At 38.3% G+C, this 14752-nt stretch overlaps 1 protein-coding gene across 4 annotated transcripts in view; it reads right to left on the reverse strand.

The window, feature by feature from the left end:
- Positions 1-14752, reverse strand: part of CYP39A1 (cytochrome P450 family 39 subfamily A member 1) — a 93554-nt gene that overhangs the window by 17616 nt on the left and 61186 nt on the right. Inside the window, exons 9-12 of one of the 4 annotated variants that reach the window (XM_070586175.1) lie at positions 12059-12157; positions 4154-4249; positions 3206-3294; positions 2604-2631 (exon numbers count right to left, since the gene is read on the reverse strand). In XM_070586175.1, coding sequence (XP_070442276.1) covers positions 2619-2631; positions 3206-3294; positions 4154-4249; positions 12059-12157 — 297 coding nt within the window. In that variant the 3' untranslated portion in view covers positions 2604-2618. Of the gene's footprint in view, positions 1-198; positions 2632-3205; positions 3295-4153; positions 4250-12058; positions 12158-14752 lie in introns of those variants that run through there. The other 3 variants (XM_070586174.1, XM_070586176.1, XM_008542089.2) reach the window with 3 other exon arrangements.

The following is a 14752-nucleotide window of genomic DNA, read 5'->3' on the forward strand; positions in this document are numbered from 1 at the left end:
AATTTCTAGTGCAAAGATCTATCTTGGTATACATTGTCCAGATGAAGTCATTCACTTTCCTGAACAATTTTCTGTTTTGTCTGTCTTTAAAAACAAAATGTTTTATGAGTTGGCTGTTTAAAATAAATAACTAAATAACTAAAGAAAAATTAAAGACTTTTAAAAATAGAACGTTAATAGAAAACTAGACTAAGGAGATTTATGTTTATTAAGTCATATTTATTCGACATTCATGTTTAACTTATGGATTTTGGTTATATGAACACATTTTGCTATACTTCAAATTCAAAAGTTTTCAAAGAAAAGCAACATCTTGTCCCCAAACTTGGTCCCACTCCTGATTTCTCTATTGCCTCCATCTCTTCCAGTTACCTAGATTCAAAGCCACAGTCTTCCTCAAATCCTCCCTCTAATTATTTTCCATATCTGGTAGATTTTACTACTCCATATGTCTCACATGGAATATTAGCATGACCATATAACCTAAATTATGCCCCACTCGAATCCACTCTACCCTACACCTTTTCACACTTAGTGCCTTGGGAGCTGCGAGCCAACTCCTAAACCAGGTATTAAGGGGCCTTCCCAATTGGGCTAATGTACCTTTTCAGTCTTACTTCCCACCAGTACCTGTGATCTGGTTCCAATAGCAGGAAAACCATGACCCCCTAACCTACATACTCCTGTACTTAATGACCTCTTGCTCACTCTATTTCCTAAGTCTGGAAGTTCATTCAGCCCTTCAAAGGCCACTTTCCCCAGGAAATCTAAGATCACCCTCACCAGACGAACCCTCTCTCTTAAATCTCTACAGTGTGGTGCTCAGGCATCTCTCATCCTGCATTCCTTGCCTTTATTTATGAACTTGTTATCCTCCTTGCCTTCTCCTAGATATCATCTCCTGAGGGCTGAGAACATGTCTTACTCTAACCCGAAGCTCCTGCAGTCCCCAGGACACTGCCTTCCATATAGTAAGAGCCCAGTCCATTAAAAAATGTACAGTTTCTGTATAAATAAGATGCTATTGATGGAGTTGAAATGTCATGGTTCCCTTCTATTGTAAACTTTACTGTCAAACTCAAGCAAATGTCTATCAGCATCAAAAGATACAGTAATGTCATAACAGCCCCTCCTAGAAACAACAGTCATTAGTTAACCCTTGACCATTGGCCCATACTACATGCTTCACTGCAAAGTACTTCAGTCCTTGGTTTAAAATACTCTTAGCTCAGGGGCTGGCCCCGTGGCCGAGTGGTTAAGTTCACGCGCTCCGCTGCAGGCGGCCCAGTGTTTCGTTGGTTCGAATCCTGGGCGCGGACATGGCACTGCTCATCAGACCACTCTGAGGCAGCATCCCACATGCCACAACTAGAAGAACCCACAACAAAGAATACACAACTATGTACCCGGGGGCGTTGGGGAGAAAAAGGAAAAAATAAAAAAATCTTAAAAAAAAAAAAACTCTTAGCTCAAAGATGGTTATAATAAACTCTTTAGCTGCTATTGGGAACATATGTAAAGGGACCTGAAAAAAGGAACATCTATTGTTTTTAGAAGAGCTGCTCTTAGAACATTGATACTTTCATAGGAGACAAAAATAATAAATGTGTTACTGGTTTACAAACTGGTTCCCTGAAGTCAAAGTAATATGAGAGACAGGATGAGCATGATGGGTTTTTGTTGTTATTATTGTTTTTGTTTGTTGTCCTATGCCCCTAAAGTATCTGACACTCAATTACAATGTTTAACTTTGGAGTTTTTTGGTGGGTATGGCAGCATGCCTTCAGCTCTAAACAATGGAATGTCCAACTCAAACTGTCTTAAAAAATAATGACACTTAAAATCTAACATAACAGGATGTAGAAGAGTGCCTCAAAACCAATGATTCACTGACACAGTGACATCACATGGCCCAGGTTCTTTCCATATCTCTGCTCTGCTGTCCACAAACTCTGCACCATCATAAGGCTTATTCTGCTTGAACTCACTGTGAGTAACAACTGGGGCCACCTGCTTTCTTGTCCATATTCAGTGGGAGAGGACAGAATGAGCCTCTCTCCTAACCGTGGAAGAAAAGTCCTTTCAGTCTGATTGGTCAGTTTAGGTCAACTACCTACCCCTGGACAAACAGTTGTCTCCAGGGAAATTATAGGCACTAATATGCTTACCTTCAGACTCCTAGAATAAATTCTAAAAAGGAAGATAGAATTCCCATGGTTGGCTAAGACTAATTAAAACCATTTTGGGGGAGGTGAAAATTACTAAAAGCATACTGATACTACAAAACATAAAACAAAGGAGGGGCAGAATGGATGCTGTGGAGTAAGTCATAATTGCAAAGATGGATTGGTATTACTGTTCAAATAATGAAGACGATTGATTTCTTCAGTTAAGAAGCTACAATTTTTCCAAAATAAGATTTTTAAATGACTTGGACATTCACTGAATGAGATTTTGTTACAAACAGGTATGAACATTTCTCCCACAGAATCATCACCAGTGAAGAAATGCGACTTATTTAATGTAGACGGTAAGTTTTATGAAGTACGGGACCATGTCCATTGTCCTCAGTGCTCGATCTCTGATGCTTAGCAGAGGGCCCGGCACAGGTGAGATGTTCAAAAACAGTTTCTGATTGAATGAATAAACATTAAATATCTTTCATTAAATGAAGTACACTTGCCCTAGAACAGAGCATCACACCCAAGGGGAGTCCTGGGTGCCAGATTAATTTAATTATAAAAGGTACCAAAGGAAAATTTTTATAGATCCAAAATAATCCAATAAACAAAAACCATCTAGTAAGCTGCTGTGATGCTCCAAGCTAAAGATGTTCTATAATCCCAGCAAATGTCCACAATAATGTAGTTAAAGAGGTATTATATTTCTATCTTTATCTTTAAAAAAGGTAGAACTCAAACCACTTCAAATTATATGAAAGCTGAGCATTTTAAACATAAGTGCTGTTTTCATCTGGCAGCTGCAACTGTGATATTTTTTAAGAGGTCTCCTATCAGAAGCTACTTTAGACATTCCTGCAAAGACATCACACAATACAACTGGCCAACCAAACAAAAGCTGGTCTCCTGGATTTCTCTAAACTTTGATAATAAAGAAAAGAGGGACTAAGCCACAGCTTTCTCCCCCCGAGCCAGCATCTTTCTGCAGACTTTCTGGATAAATGTGGCCCCGCTGTCTCACTGACCTTCCAGGACACTGGTACCTCCCTCTTCCAAATGCCATGAAGTAGTCCAAGAAAGCATGCTTCTCTAAATCTGCCTTTTCCCAACGTTCCTGTGGGAAGAAAGCATTCTTTTTTCCAAATCAGCCTTATATAAATAAGCTTAACTTTATTTCTCTAGGCTAAAAATGACCTTGTACAGCTAATCCTCACATATAAAGTTGCAGTGTTGTTGGTAATTTTTTCCAACCTGTTATTAATATCAGACACAATTGTGTTTTTGGAACGTGAACTAATAAATAAAAAGGTTTAAAAAGAATTCTGTTAAGTGGTAAATGTAAATGATAACGTAAATCAACCACAGAATTGACCTCAGAAGAGGAAGAATATTTATAATAAGGCCTCAGGCTCCATTATAAATTTGCCCTTGGTAATAAGTTTAGTAACAAGACACTGACAGCCTTGCTTGTTGCAGAAAGCTTGGGATGTAGAAGGAATCTATCTGGATGCCATTTTTGACAGTTTTACCTAAAGGCAGGGAATGGACTAAACGACCTCTTAAAATTCTATTCAAGCTTGTAACTTGCCAATTCTAAGAACGATCAGGACACAGTTTTAATTTGCTTCATTTTTGTTTTTTTGTACTCCTTGGAAACCAATTAACAGAAGCAACTGCCTGAAGAACATGGAATAAATCTTCTATCAGGACCAGGCATATTTACTTTAACACGCCCTGCTGGTTTCAGATAAAAATTTATTTTAAAGTTGGTGAAGCTTATTCCAAAAACTTTTCTATCTGATCATAAGCGTTATACTATCTATATTACAAATCTAATCTGTACTTTGTAGCCTTTGTTCCTAGAGAGATATGGCTGCTTAATAATATAGTCCTAGTTAGTTTATGAATTCATACCCCTGGCATAAAAACAAATTAAAATTAAAGGACAATGTATATTGAAAGAGATAACTTACAGGTTTGAACGATTCAGGTTCAGGAAAATGCTTTGCGTTTCTATGTAGCCAAAATGGAGACAACACCAACAAGTCACCAGAAGGAACAGTGTAATTCTAGGATAGAAAAATCAGTTCCAAGTCATTTTTTGAAATCTGCTTTAAAGAGAGTGGGGGGTCATTAAAAATAATGCTATAATTATATGGCAAAGAAGACATATACGTTTTATAATCAATGGCAAGAAAATCTAACTCCTTCCTGGATGGACTGTTTCTATTTTCCATCTTAGGCAATGGCTGATTTCTAATTCTGATAATTAGTTACAGGTACATATATGTTTGGTTACATGGGGAAAAATATTAGATAAATGTGATAACTTTAGAAATTAGTATGAATCCACTGGAATGCACTGTTTATGCTCGGTTTGGGGATTTGCAGCAGTGGTGTGGGTGGGATGTTTTGATGTCCTATATTGGACGGGGCTATGGATGTCCTGTCCCTGGGAACACTCCCGATAGTGTCAGGGCAGGGCAGTGGATTCTTTTTTGTTTCACTCCAGTAGCAGCTGTTAGAGCAGAAAGAATATGAAGACAACTGGTTAGGAAGGCAGAGGAAAAAGCAAGTGTTGTGCATTTACTTGGCTGGATTTGTTTGAGGTCACGATGGTTGTGGGACTGAGGATAAGCAGTGTGATACTTCAAGCAGCAGAGTCTGCCTTACCTTCCCCATCCACGTTATATTGGATTTTTATGATATATAAACTATACCAAGAACTAAAAACCGCTTCACAAAATCACCCTCACTTCACCATGTTCAGCAATCACAGGACAGAAGAGCTCTCCCATGGTGTGTGACCACTAGGTAGCTACCTACTTTAACGAGGAGAAGACACGTTATTATTAACTCCCACTGCCAATCACTGGAAGCCACATCTATTTAACTCTGCATAATTGTGAAATGTCCTCAGGATATCTGCAAAACACTTACTTTAAGTTCATGTATCTAGAACATTAGCACCTCACAATTAAAAACATGTCTTTTTATGGTAGCAGGAAGGGGGGGCATGGAGAGTGGTCATCATCTTTAATCCAGGAGAACCCCTGTCAGCCCCAATGGGAGCTGTGTATTGCTTGAGTTTGGTAATTTCAGAACCAGGATTGCTGGAGGGGTCAGACCCAGAACCGGGAAGAGAGCGAGGCTTCTGCTGGTGCCCTCTTACCATTTTTAAAGTGGAAAGAGACTTGTGAGATCCCAATCCTGTGTGTTCGTTCTACCTCTGCTGGAACTGAAGCGGGAGCTCCGAAATCAGCTGGCGAGGGCCCTGATATGTTAGGGGGCAGGACTGAGGGCAGCCGTGGGACAGGCCTCCAGTCAGGGCAATTGCCGTCCTTCCCCTCCCCACCCCATAGTCCTCTTCAGTGGCTGTTGATCTAGGATCCTACTTGGAGACTGCTGACTGCCGCAGCCTACAAAGCAGGCGAGTAGAGGAAGACTTCAAGTGGGGCCTCAGTGACAGCATTAACGTTAGCAACAGAGAGGAGACCAGAAAGAAGTTCCTGTTGCAGCAGCGAATGCCAGGCTGATGAATGGCATAAAGGAATGCGAGAGCTGGCTGTATCAAAGGAACCCTCTGAGCAGATGGACATCATCAAGCCCAGTCTAAACAGTCCCTGTCATTGTTTACATGACAAAAAGAAAGATCAAGAGGGAGACAAAACAGCCATAGGACCGGAACACAGATCACTGGCAAAGGGAAGTCATAACTTCTACACGCACAGTAACTGCATCTCTCATGCAGGCAGAATTGAACAGGGATACTGTAAGGCCAAACGAGCTTCTTCTGCTAGTCTGGAGATGGGACTTTCTTAAAGAAGGAAGAAAAGGCAGGACTTTTTGTTGTAACTCAAGAACGATGCTGAGAACAAAGTGGGTGCAAGGAATGTAGAATCTTGAAGAGAACGGAGGTTTAGCATAAAGGCAAAGCATCTATCCTAGGAGGTCCAAAGCACAGGCCTTCTCTCCTAGCTCTTGGCCAGGAGCTTGGCTGGTGTCAGTGGTTAAAAAATAATACTTTAAAAATTAAAGAGTATACTCTTGTGTATGATAAAAAACTGTTCCCTATAGCAGGGGACATGAACAGACATTTCTCCAAAGAAGATATATGGATGGCCAATAGACAATGAAAAGATGCTCATCATCACTAATCATCAGGGAAATGCAAATCAAAACTACACTAAGATATCACCTTACACCTGTTAGAATGGCAAAAATATCCGAAACCAAGACTGACAAATGTTGGAGAGGCTGTGGAGAAAAGGGAACCCTCATACACTGTTGGTGGGAATGCAAACTGGTGCAGCCACTATGGAAAACAGTATGGAGATTCCTCAAAAAGTTAAGAATAGAAATACCTTATGACCCAGCCATCCCACTACTGGATATCTATCCTAAGAACCCGAAATCAGCAATTCCAAAAGTTCCATGCACCCCTATGTTCATCACAGCATTATTCACAATAGCCAAGTCATGGAACCAACCTAAGTGCCCAGCAACTGATGATTGGCTAAAGAAGATGTGGTATATATATACAATGGAATACTACTCAGCCACATAAAAGGACAAAGTCGTCCCATTCACAACAACATGGATAGACCTTGAGGGTATTATGTTGAGTGAAATAAGCCAGACAGAGAAAGACGAACTCTATATGACTCCACTCATAGGTGGTAGTTAACACATGGACAAAGAGAACTGATCGGTGGTTGCCAGGGGAAAGGAGGGTGGGGGGAGGGCACTAGGGGTGAAGTGGTGTACCTACAACATGACTAATAATGATGTACAACTGTAATTTCACAAGGATGTTAACTTTCATAACCTTAATAAAAAACAAACAAACAAACAAACAAAACACTGTTCCCTATAAAAATTTTGGAATATTCAGAAAAATAGAAAAAACTAGAAAAGGAAACAACCAGAGTGTTGACAACAAAAGACAGTCATCAATTGGCTAGACTTCCCTCCAGCACTTTTAACTAACATTAGTTTAGCTCTTTTGTTATAGCTGTTAATCATAATTTTTATCCTATTGAATAATCAATTTTTGAACCTTACTTTGTTCACTTAACATTATAGCATAAGTATTTTTTTCTTTTTATTGTATACCCATTGTGAGCAATTTTCTCTCCAATGGCTGTTTAATCTTTCATCGGGTAAATTAAACCACAATCAATTTAACAATTCTCTATTTTTTCTATAATAAATAGTGCCATCATGAGCATCTTCTTCCACAAAGCATTTTTCAATATAAATCTTTTTTTTACACTTTTTTTTTGAAGATTGGCTCTGAACTAATATCTGTTGCCAATCTTCCTCTTTTTTTTTTTTCTCCCCAAAGCCCCAGTACATAGTAGTATATCCTAATTCTGACTCATTCTAGTTCTTCTATGTGGGATGCTGCCAACACAACACGGCTTGATGAGCGATGCCAGGTCCACGCCCAGGATCTGAACCGACGAACCCTGGCCCACAGAAGTGGAGTGTGTGAACTTAACCACTTGGCCATGGGGCTGGCCCCTAAAATCTTTTAACACAGGTGTTCAGAAGACATAGGACATAGATATTTTTAAGGCTATTAATACATGTTGCTCGATTGTTTCCTCAAGTTTTGTAGCAAATGTTTCTAATTACAATTTATGAGTGTCAATTTCATTGCCCTCTTATCTGCTAATCTGACATTTTTAATAGGTTATTTTTGATTTCTACTTAAAATGTTATGTCTTTGTTTAGCATTTTCCATGTTGTTATTTTTTCTATACACTTTTGTGCTCATGTCCTGTCCTCATTAACTTATGTAATACTAGTGCTTTATCTACTGATCTGTGAATCTTTTAAGTATTAAAATTATTTACCCTTGTGTTGCATTTACATTGACATTTATTCCCAATATTTGGTTTACATTTAATTTAGGTTATACTTAAAAACAGAAGACGTGTTATATTTGATACGCTGCATTCAAATCTGTTCACCTGTTTCGTGGTTTTGCTGATGAACCCAAAGCTTAGGCAGCCCTCTTCTCTCTACAACTGTGGCTCTCACAAGTGGTTTAGGGACTTCCGGGAGTCCCCAAAACCTTTCAGAGGAGCTGTCAGGTCAAAAATCATTCCTGGGTAAGAGATTCATTCAAAGTATAGGATAGACTAGAGTATTTTAATGTAACGGAGCAAAAAATTCATTGATATATTTTCAGATTGCAACAAACCTTTGAGAAATTACCACTGTTGAGTTTCAGTGTAGTATCAAAGAACAGCCACAAATAGCTGAAAAGCTAATGAAATACTCCTTCTTTTCCAGTTACACGTCTGTGGGAGGCTGGATTTTCCTCATTTCCATCAATGGGAAACATTATATCACAACAGATTGACTACAGACACTTATGTAGAAATCCAGATGTCTTCAATTAGCAAGGCATTAGATAAATTTGCAAAAATTTAAAATGATGCTATTCTTCCACATTTTTTTCTTTATACCTTCTTTACTGAAAACATGTATCTTACTTTCCTTGAATACAAAGATATTTTCCTTATTAATTTTTAGTAGCTTTAATTATATATATTAATTAGATTTTTTAACCCTTACAGACCTTAGTGAAAACTAAAAAGTAAACAAGTATGAACTGTATTTTATATTAGCATTCTACACGCTTATCATAATTTCTAGAAACATGCTACACCATAGTATTTTTAATAAAATACAAGACATATTTACTAATAGACCCAAACACCTTTTACTTTCTTTGTAATAAGAAGATAAAAGTAGATAAACTTAGACATGTTTAGTGATAATCTTTCAGTATTTTATCCTATTTGAAAATGACCCAGATATCCAATGAATTGTTTTATCATTCATTTTAGCCTAGCAAAACTTCAATGTTTCAAGTTACCAAAGAGATTCTGGAAGCTATGTTAAGTACTTGTCATAAACCATAATTATTGTTAAATGTTTATCTCTACACTTTTACCTCACTTACATCTAGACCATTTGTATCAGTAATATTTAGATTACTCAGGGAACTTAATGTCATAAAGCATAATTATTGTTAAATGTTTCTCTCTACACTTTTACCTCACTTACATCTAGACCATTCGTCTGTAACAGTAATACTTAGATTACTCAGGAAAAATGTGATGCTAAAGCAGTTAGCCATCATCTTAGGTTGTTTTAAGTACTTACGTTGTAACACAGAATCATTGTTGAAAAGTTTCACCAAAAACTTTTACCCTCTTAAAATTTATTTAGTTTAACTGTTTCCAATAATTACTTAGATTGCCTATAAAGACTTTGAGACATCAGACAAAATCAGTTATCATTCTAAGCTATTATTTTGCTGACAAATTTATAATAGGGACAACATGAGCTTATTTGACTAGTAAACCTAGGCTGTATGTCTGCATCATATCCAATTCTGGTAACTCTGAGGACATGCCTATTTTAATCAAACCAACAAGCTTAAATAAGCTTTTATTTACCAACATTTCACATCATGTTAACTTGAAAGACATGTGAGTTAGTTTCTACTACATTTAGAAATAATTTATGTAAGCTCTTACTTAAAGCCAATTAAATAGAGCTCTTAATTTTGGCCATACCATCTGGAGGTAAAATATCACAGACATATAACATAGATATAGACATGCATGAGCACACAGGGAGACATATAGCTTCTATTAATGTTTTATGAATCAGGTGCAATACAAAGCTTCCTAGTTTATGAGAAACATCTGCATTTCAAAGAACGGCAGTAAGGTCCTAGAGAAGATGGGAGTAGAAAATTTACGTCATAAAGGCACAGAGAAAGCAGTCAAGTTCTCTTCAAGATGGAGTTTCCAGGCCATATTTGCCTTATCAGTTTCTAATGTCTCAATATCTCAATTTAATTGTAGCCTGAGTCAGGGTCTTAAGTCTACTCATTATTCTTGTTTGTATTTCCTTTTTAATTTGGTCTTTTCATAGGTACGAACAAAACAATTATGATGAGACCTCTCTAAAAATTTTTTCCAATTTAGTTTTTCTAATTTAAGCGATCCATCATCTGGCACAGTGATGAGTAGGATCTTACCAGTAATGCAAACAAATAAGCCTTTTTTATGGCCTAACCATGGATGCAAGAGGCGTCCCCAAAAGAGAGTGCAAAAGAAGCAGCCCTCACAAGATCCAGAAAGGTCACTCCCAAAAATAGTCTAATAAAGCAAAGACCTTCATTGCAAGGCAGTTAGTGAACAAGCAACGAACAGTGAGATGACAAAGGCCGTTCATGAAAGCACTTGGGACCCCTTATGACAAACTCCTCTGAGAGCTGACACAGCCAGACAAACAGAGTGCGTCTCGGAACCCCAGTCTATTTGACTGGCCACCAAGATACATGCTGGTATCTGCACCCTCCAGATGGCAGAGACCAGAAAGGTCACAAAGCCAAGCTCTTAAGACATAGAGCAAGATAAAAGAAAAAACCTCATCTTATATGCACGTTAAGAGCTTTAGCTAAGCCTTGGGTCTCTTGGAGCCAGATTAATCCCTAGGAGGGAGGAGCCGTGGGGTTAGGGATCATGTGTGCTTTATAGAGTATTTTGTTGCCCAGACATTTTCTTGATGTTGGTGGAGGACCTGTCATCATCTACCCTGTTCTGTGGCCAACTTATCCTATCATGAAAGTCTTCTTGAGGTGGTGAGCACCCTAATGCCTCTTTACTGCTTGACCTGTGCCCACCAATTTTGCTGCCTTTTTCGGCTTCCAAGATGTCCCTTAGCAACAGCTCCCACCTTATGCACAGACTCCATAGGTGGGCCCTACAGCAATGTTTACTGCAGGCTCACCCAGATAACAGGCTTATGGAGATGCCTACATCTTGCTCTATAGTTTTTCCTTTTTATGACAAAGGACACAAAAGACAGAGTGACCATCTCCGGGAGGGGAAGGATCTATAAACCAATGAGTACCCAGTAGCTCATACTATGTACTTGTAGCTAAAAGTCACCCAATTTGGGAAAATACAGCCTAAGGGGCTACAGGTGGGGCTTGAATTTCCACTTCCCATTGTTTCAGAATTTAGACCTGGCCAGTCAAAAGTATATTTATCCTGCAGCCAGTACCAAATCACAAAAATTTTCAGGTATCCCTGAAACCAAGACCTTCACAATGAAGGCCAAGCCAAGGCTTTCTTCTTAAGGCCAATGTAATTTCCCTGAGGCTGACAGCAGTTTGGTAGGACCCTTAGCCACAAACAGGTGTGCAACCTGCATTTCTGTCCAACCATCTCTGACCGCAGAATGGAGTGCAACCGCATTTTTCTGTCCCATTGCAGTTTTGGGACACCTCCCCCCCCCCACAACCGTCCCCCAACCTGACAATTACCAAGCCAAACTCTCAGGATACAAAATAAGCTTGGTAAGATTCTGCTGTTGTCTGTAAACAATTACAGCTTCTGGAAACTTTGGGTCAAAAGGTGGAGCCCTTGACTCTTTAGGGATTAAAGACTTTTCCTTGTTCCTTGGTTTTGAGGCTCAAAAAGAGACCAAAATACCCACTGTAATTTTAAATTATCCCAGTTTATCTTGCCAGCTATTTACAATTATCCCTATTTTAGGGTGCTTTTCCCAAAGTGGCCATAACAAACAACGTAATTTCTAAAGAGAATTTTTTATGATCACTGAGAAACTCGGTCCCCAGACAGCCAATTTTAACAAATAAAACAGTCAGACATAGACAACAGGAAGAGACACCGAAATCCAATATTCTGGGACTCTAACCCAGAGCTAGTGACTCTAACCCAATCATTTGAGTTCCCCAGGGGCTGTAACTCTTTTGTATTGCCTCCCTTAAACCCACAATCCCAGCCTTGGGACTTTAACTCAGCAAAAAAAAATCTTACCAGTGGGGCCTCTAACACATGATCCTGATGAGATAGACAATTTTTGGCACAGGCATGTTTTAATGAGGTCACGCACCCAAAAGATGTCTGATCCTGGAGCTGTTTACCAACACAGACACAGACACAGAAAACCAGACACCAGTGAACTAGTTCCCAGATTTGGGGTAAAAAGCCCTACAACTACTCCCACTCTGAATGCACACCCAGATGGTCCTGCCATGAATGGAAGGACTCCAGATGGAGAGGAAGGGATTTCTTGGGTGCCCCTGACGCTACACCCTATTACTGACTGAGCCTGTGGACTCATCAGATGTAGCCATTTGTCTTCCTACCACAGGCAGCGTTAGGAGGCAGCCAGCATCAGTACAGGAGAGCAGGATGGGCAGATCCCTGAGACAAAGGCAGCCTCAACAGTTGCTAGGGGCTTATCCAACAGGTTGCCCATCCAAGGTCGACTGGCTGTGAGCAAGACTTAAAGTCCCATCTGGGTCACCAAATTTGTTACTGCCAAAAGAAGGGATTCCTCTACTCACTGCCAGACAAGCCAACAGTCGAGAGGCAAGGTGGTAGGAGAGAAAGGGTTTTTATTACAGCTTGCTAGCAAGGGGACAGATAGGGGACTAACATCCAAAGGAACCATCATCTTCTACAATTTTTATGTGTTGAGAAATATAGTTATGTTTCATAAAACCATGCTATTACTTTAACATGTAATAGGTTTCTCACTATTTTTTAAATGACTTCCTAAATAAATATTTTAATAATTTCTCAGCTTTAGTTTCTAATATAGAATATTGATGGATATAACTCACATAGACAAAATTTCTTTGGGATTTTTAATAATTCTGAAGAGTAGAAAGGGATCCTGAGACCAGAGAGTTTGAGAACAGCTACTCCAGAAATTAAAAACTATACCCACTTTTAGCCAGTCACCCCAAACCATATGTTAATCCTTCCCCCTTCATTGACTTACAATGATTCATTTATACTATATTAAATTCCTATGGACAAGGAGGTTTGTTTCTTTGTTGCCTATCGAGTCTGGCGTATTGATCTGAACGTCTGATCTGATACCACTACCCTGCTGTTTTAATTGCTTTAGTTTTATAACATGTTTTAATACTTTAAGAAGGTAATTAATATTCCTTAATTATTCATATTTTCCAACACTTCCTTGTTTACTCTTTCCTTGGTATTCTTGCAGATTAACTTTGTACTAAAAATATGAAATCTTGAAAAGAGAGTACAGGGAGAAGTTTAAGAGTTTGGAAAGGTGGTATAATAAAGAGAAAGAAGGAATGGAGTAAATCAAAGAAAGTAGATAGTGTTTAACCATTTTAATGTATTCTAAAAAATATGGAATGGAATGGTTACAGAAGCAGAAATAAGCAATGATACCCTGTTTAGACTACATTAGGGAAGCGCAATGGGAAATACTTCTAGCATTCATAGCAAGGAACCTCGACTGGTTATCTGACAGGAGAGAAAATATGAGCCTGTCACTACTTGACACAGATGATCACACATGAAATGTTTTTTATAATCCGAATTCCTAGAAACACGTTAGTCCATTCAGCAAAGACATTTCAACTGTTTTAGAAAATACACAAAGTTTAAAAGCACCAAGTTGTGTGAATTTATACGAAGGAAATAATTAGTAATGTACACAGAGATTTAGCTGTAAGGATGTTAATCTTCACACCGTTTATAATAGTGAAAAACTGGAAGCCACATACATGTTCAAGAATAGAGAACTGATTCAAAAATTTATAATATGTCCATATATTAGATTATTATGCTGCAATTCAAAATGGTGCAGATGTCTTTTATTGATATAGAAAACTATTTGTGATATTATTAAATAAAATAAAAAGAAGCTATGAGAAAATTAGCATAGTATGACCCCAATTTAGTGTTTTTAAAATGCACATACTACAGGAAAAAAAAAGAATGAAATTATAATACCAAAATATTCATAGTGGTTATCTTTGACTTGCAAGATTTTCAGCAATTTTTAATTTCTTCTTTCAGTTTCTTTTTATGGTCTCTGTTTTTTCTCTAATTACCATGTTTTACTTATGTAATAATAAGAAAAAGCAAGTTATAATAATAATTATAATAACATAGTAATAATGGTTATAATAATAGCTGTGCAAGTTATTTTTAAATTTAAAGTCTCAATTCTGCTGGGAGAACTTCACAGGGATTAGTCCAGACCTCCTAAGACAAAAGGCTGTGTTTATTTATAAAAGAGATAATAAGTACAGGAAACAAATATTAAATATTACAAATATTTAAAATATTGTGAAAAATAATGAAAGGAAATGATAGAACTTAGTAGATGGCAGCCTGAGCATATGTTTCTACCACTAGGATAGCCATAACCAGCTGCTAGGGCTTGGAAGGAGCCTGGATACATCTGGGCCTCATGTCCTCTAGGAAGAAAGTGAGTGGAAGTAAGAGACTATTAACTTTTTTTTTTGGTGAGGAAGATTGGCTCTGAGCTAACATCTGTTGCCAATCTTCCTCTATTTTGTATGTGGGACATCACCTCAGCATTGCTTGATAGGTAGTATGTTGGTCCACACCTGGGATTTGAACCCGTGAACCCTGGGCCGCCAAAGCAGAGCGCACAAACTTAACCACTGTGCTACCGGGCCAGCCCCACTATTAATCTTTTGTTTATAATTCATT

Source organism: Equus przewalskii, chromosome 19, assembly GCF_037783145.1.
Source record: "Equus przewalskii isolate Varuska chromosome 19, EquPr2, whole genome shotgun sequence".
Taxonomy (NCBI): Eukaryota; Metazoa; Chordata; class Mammalia; order Perissodactyla; family Equidae; genus Equus; species Equus przewalskii.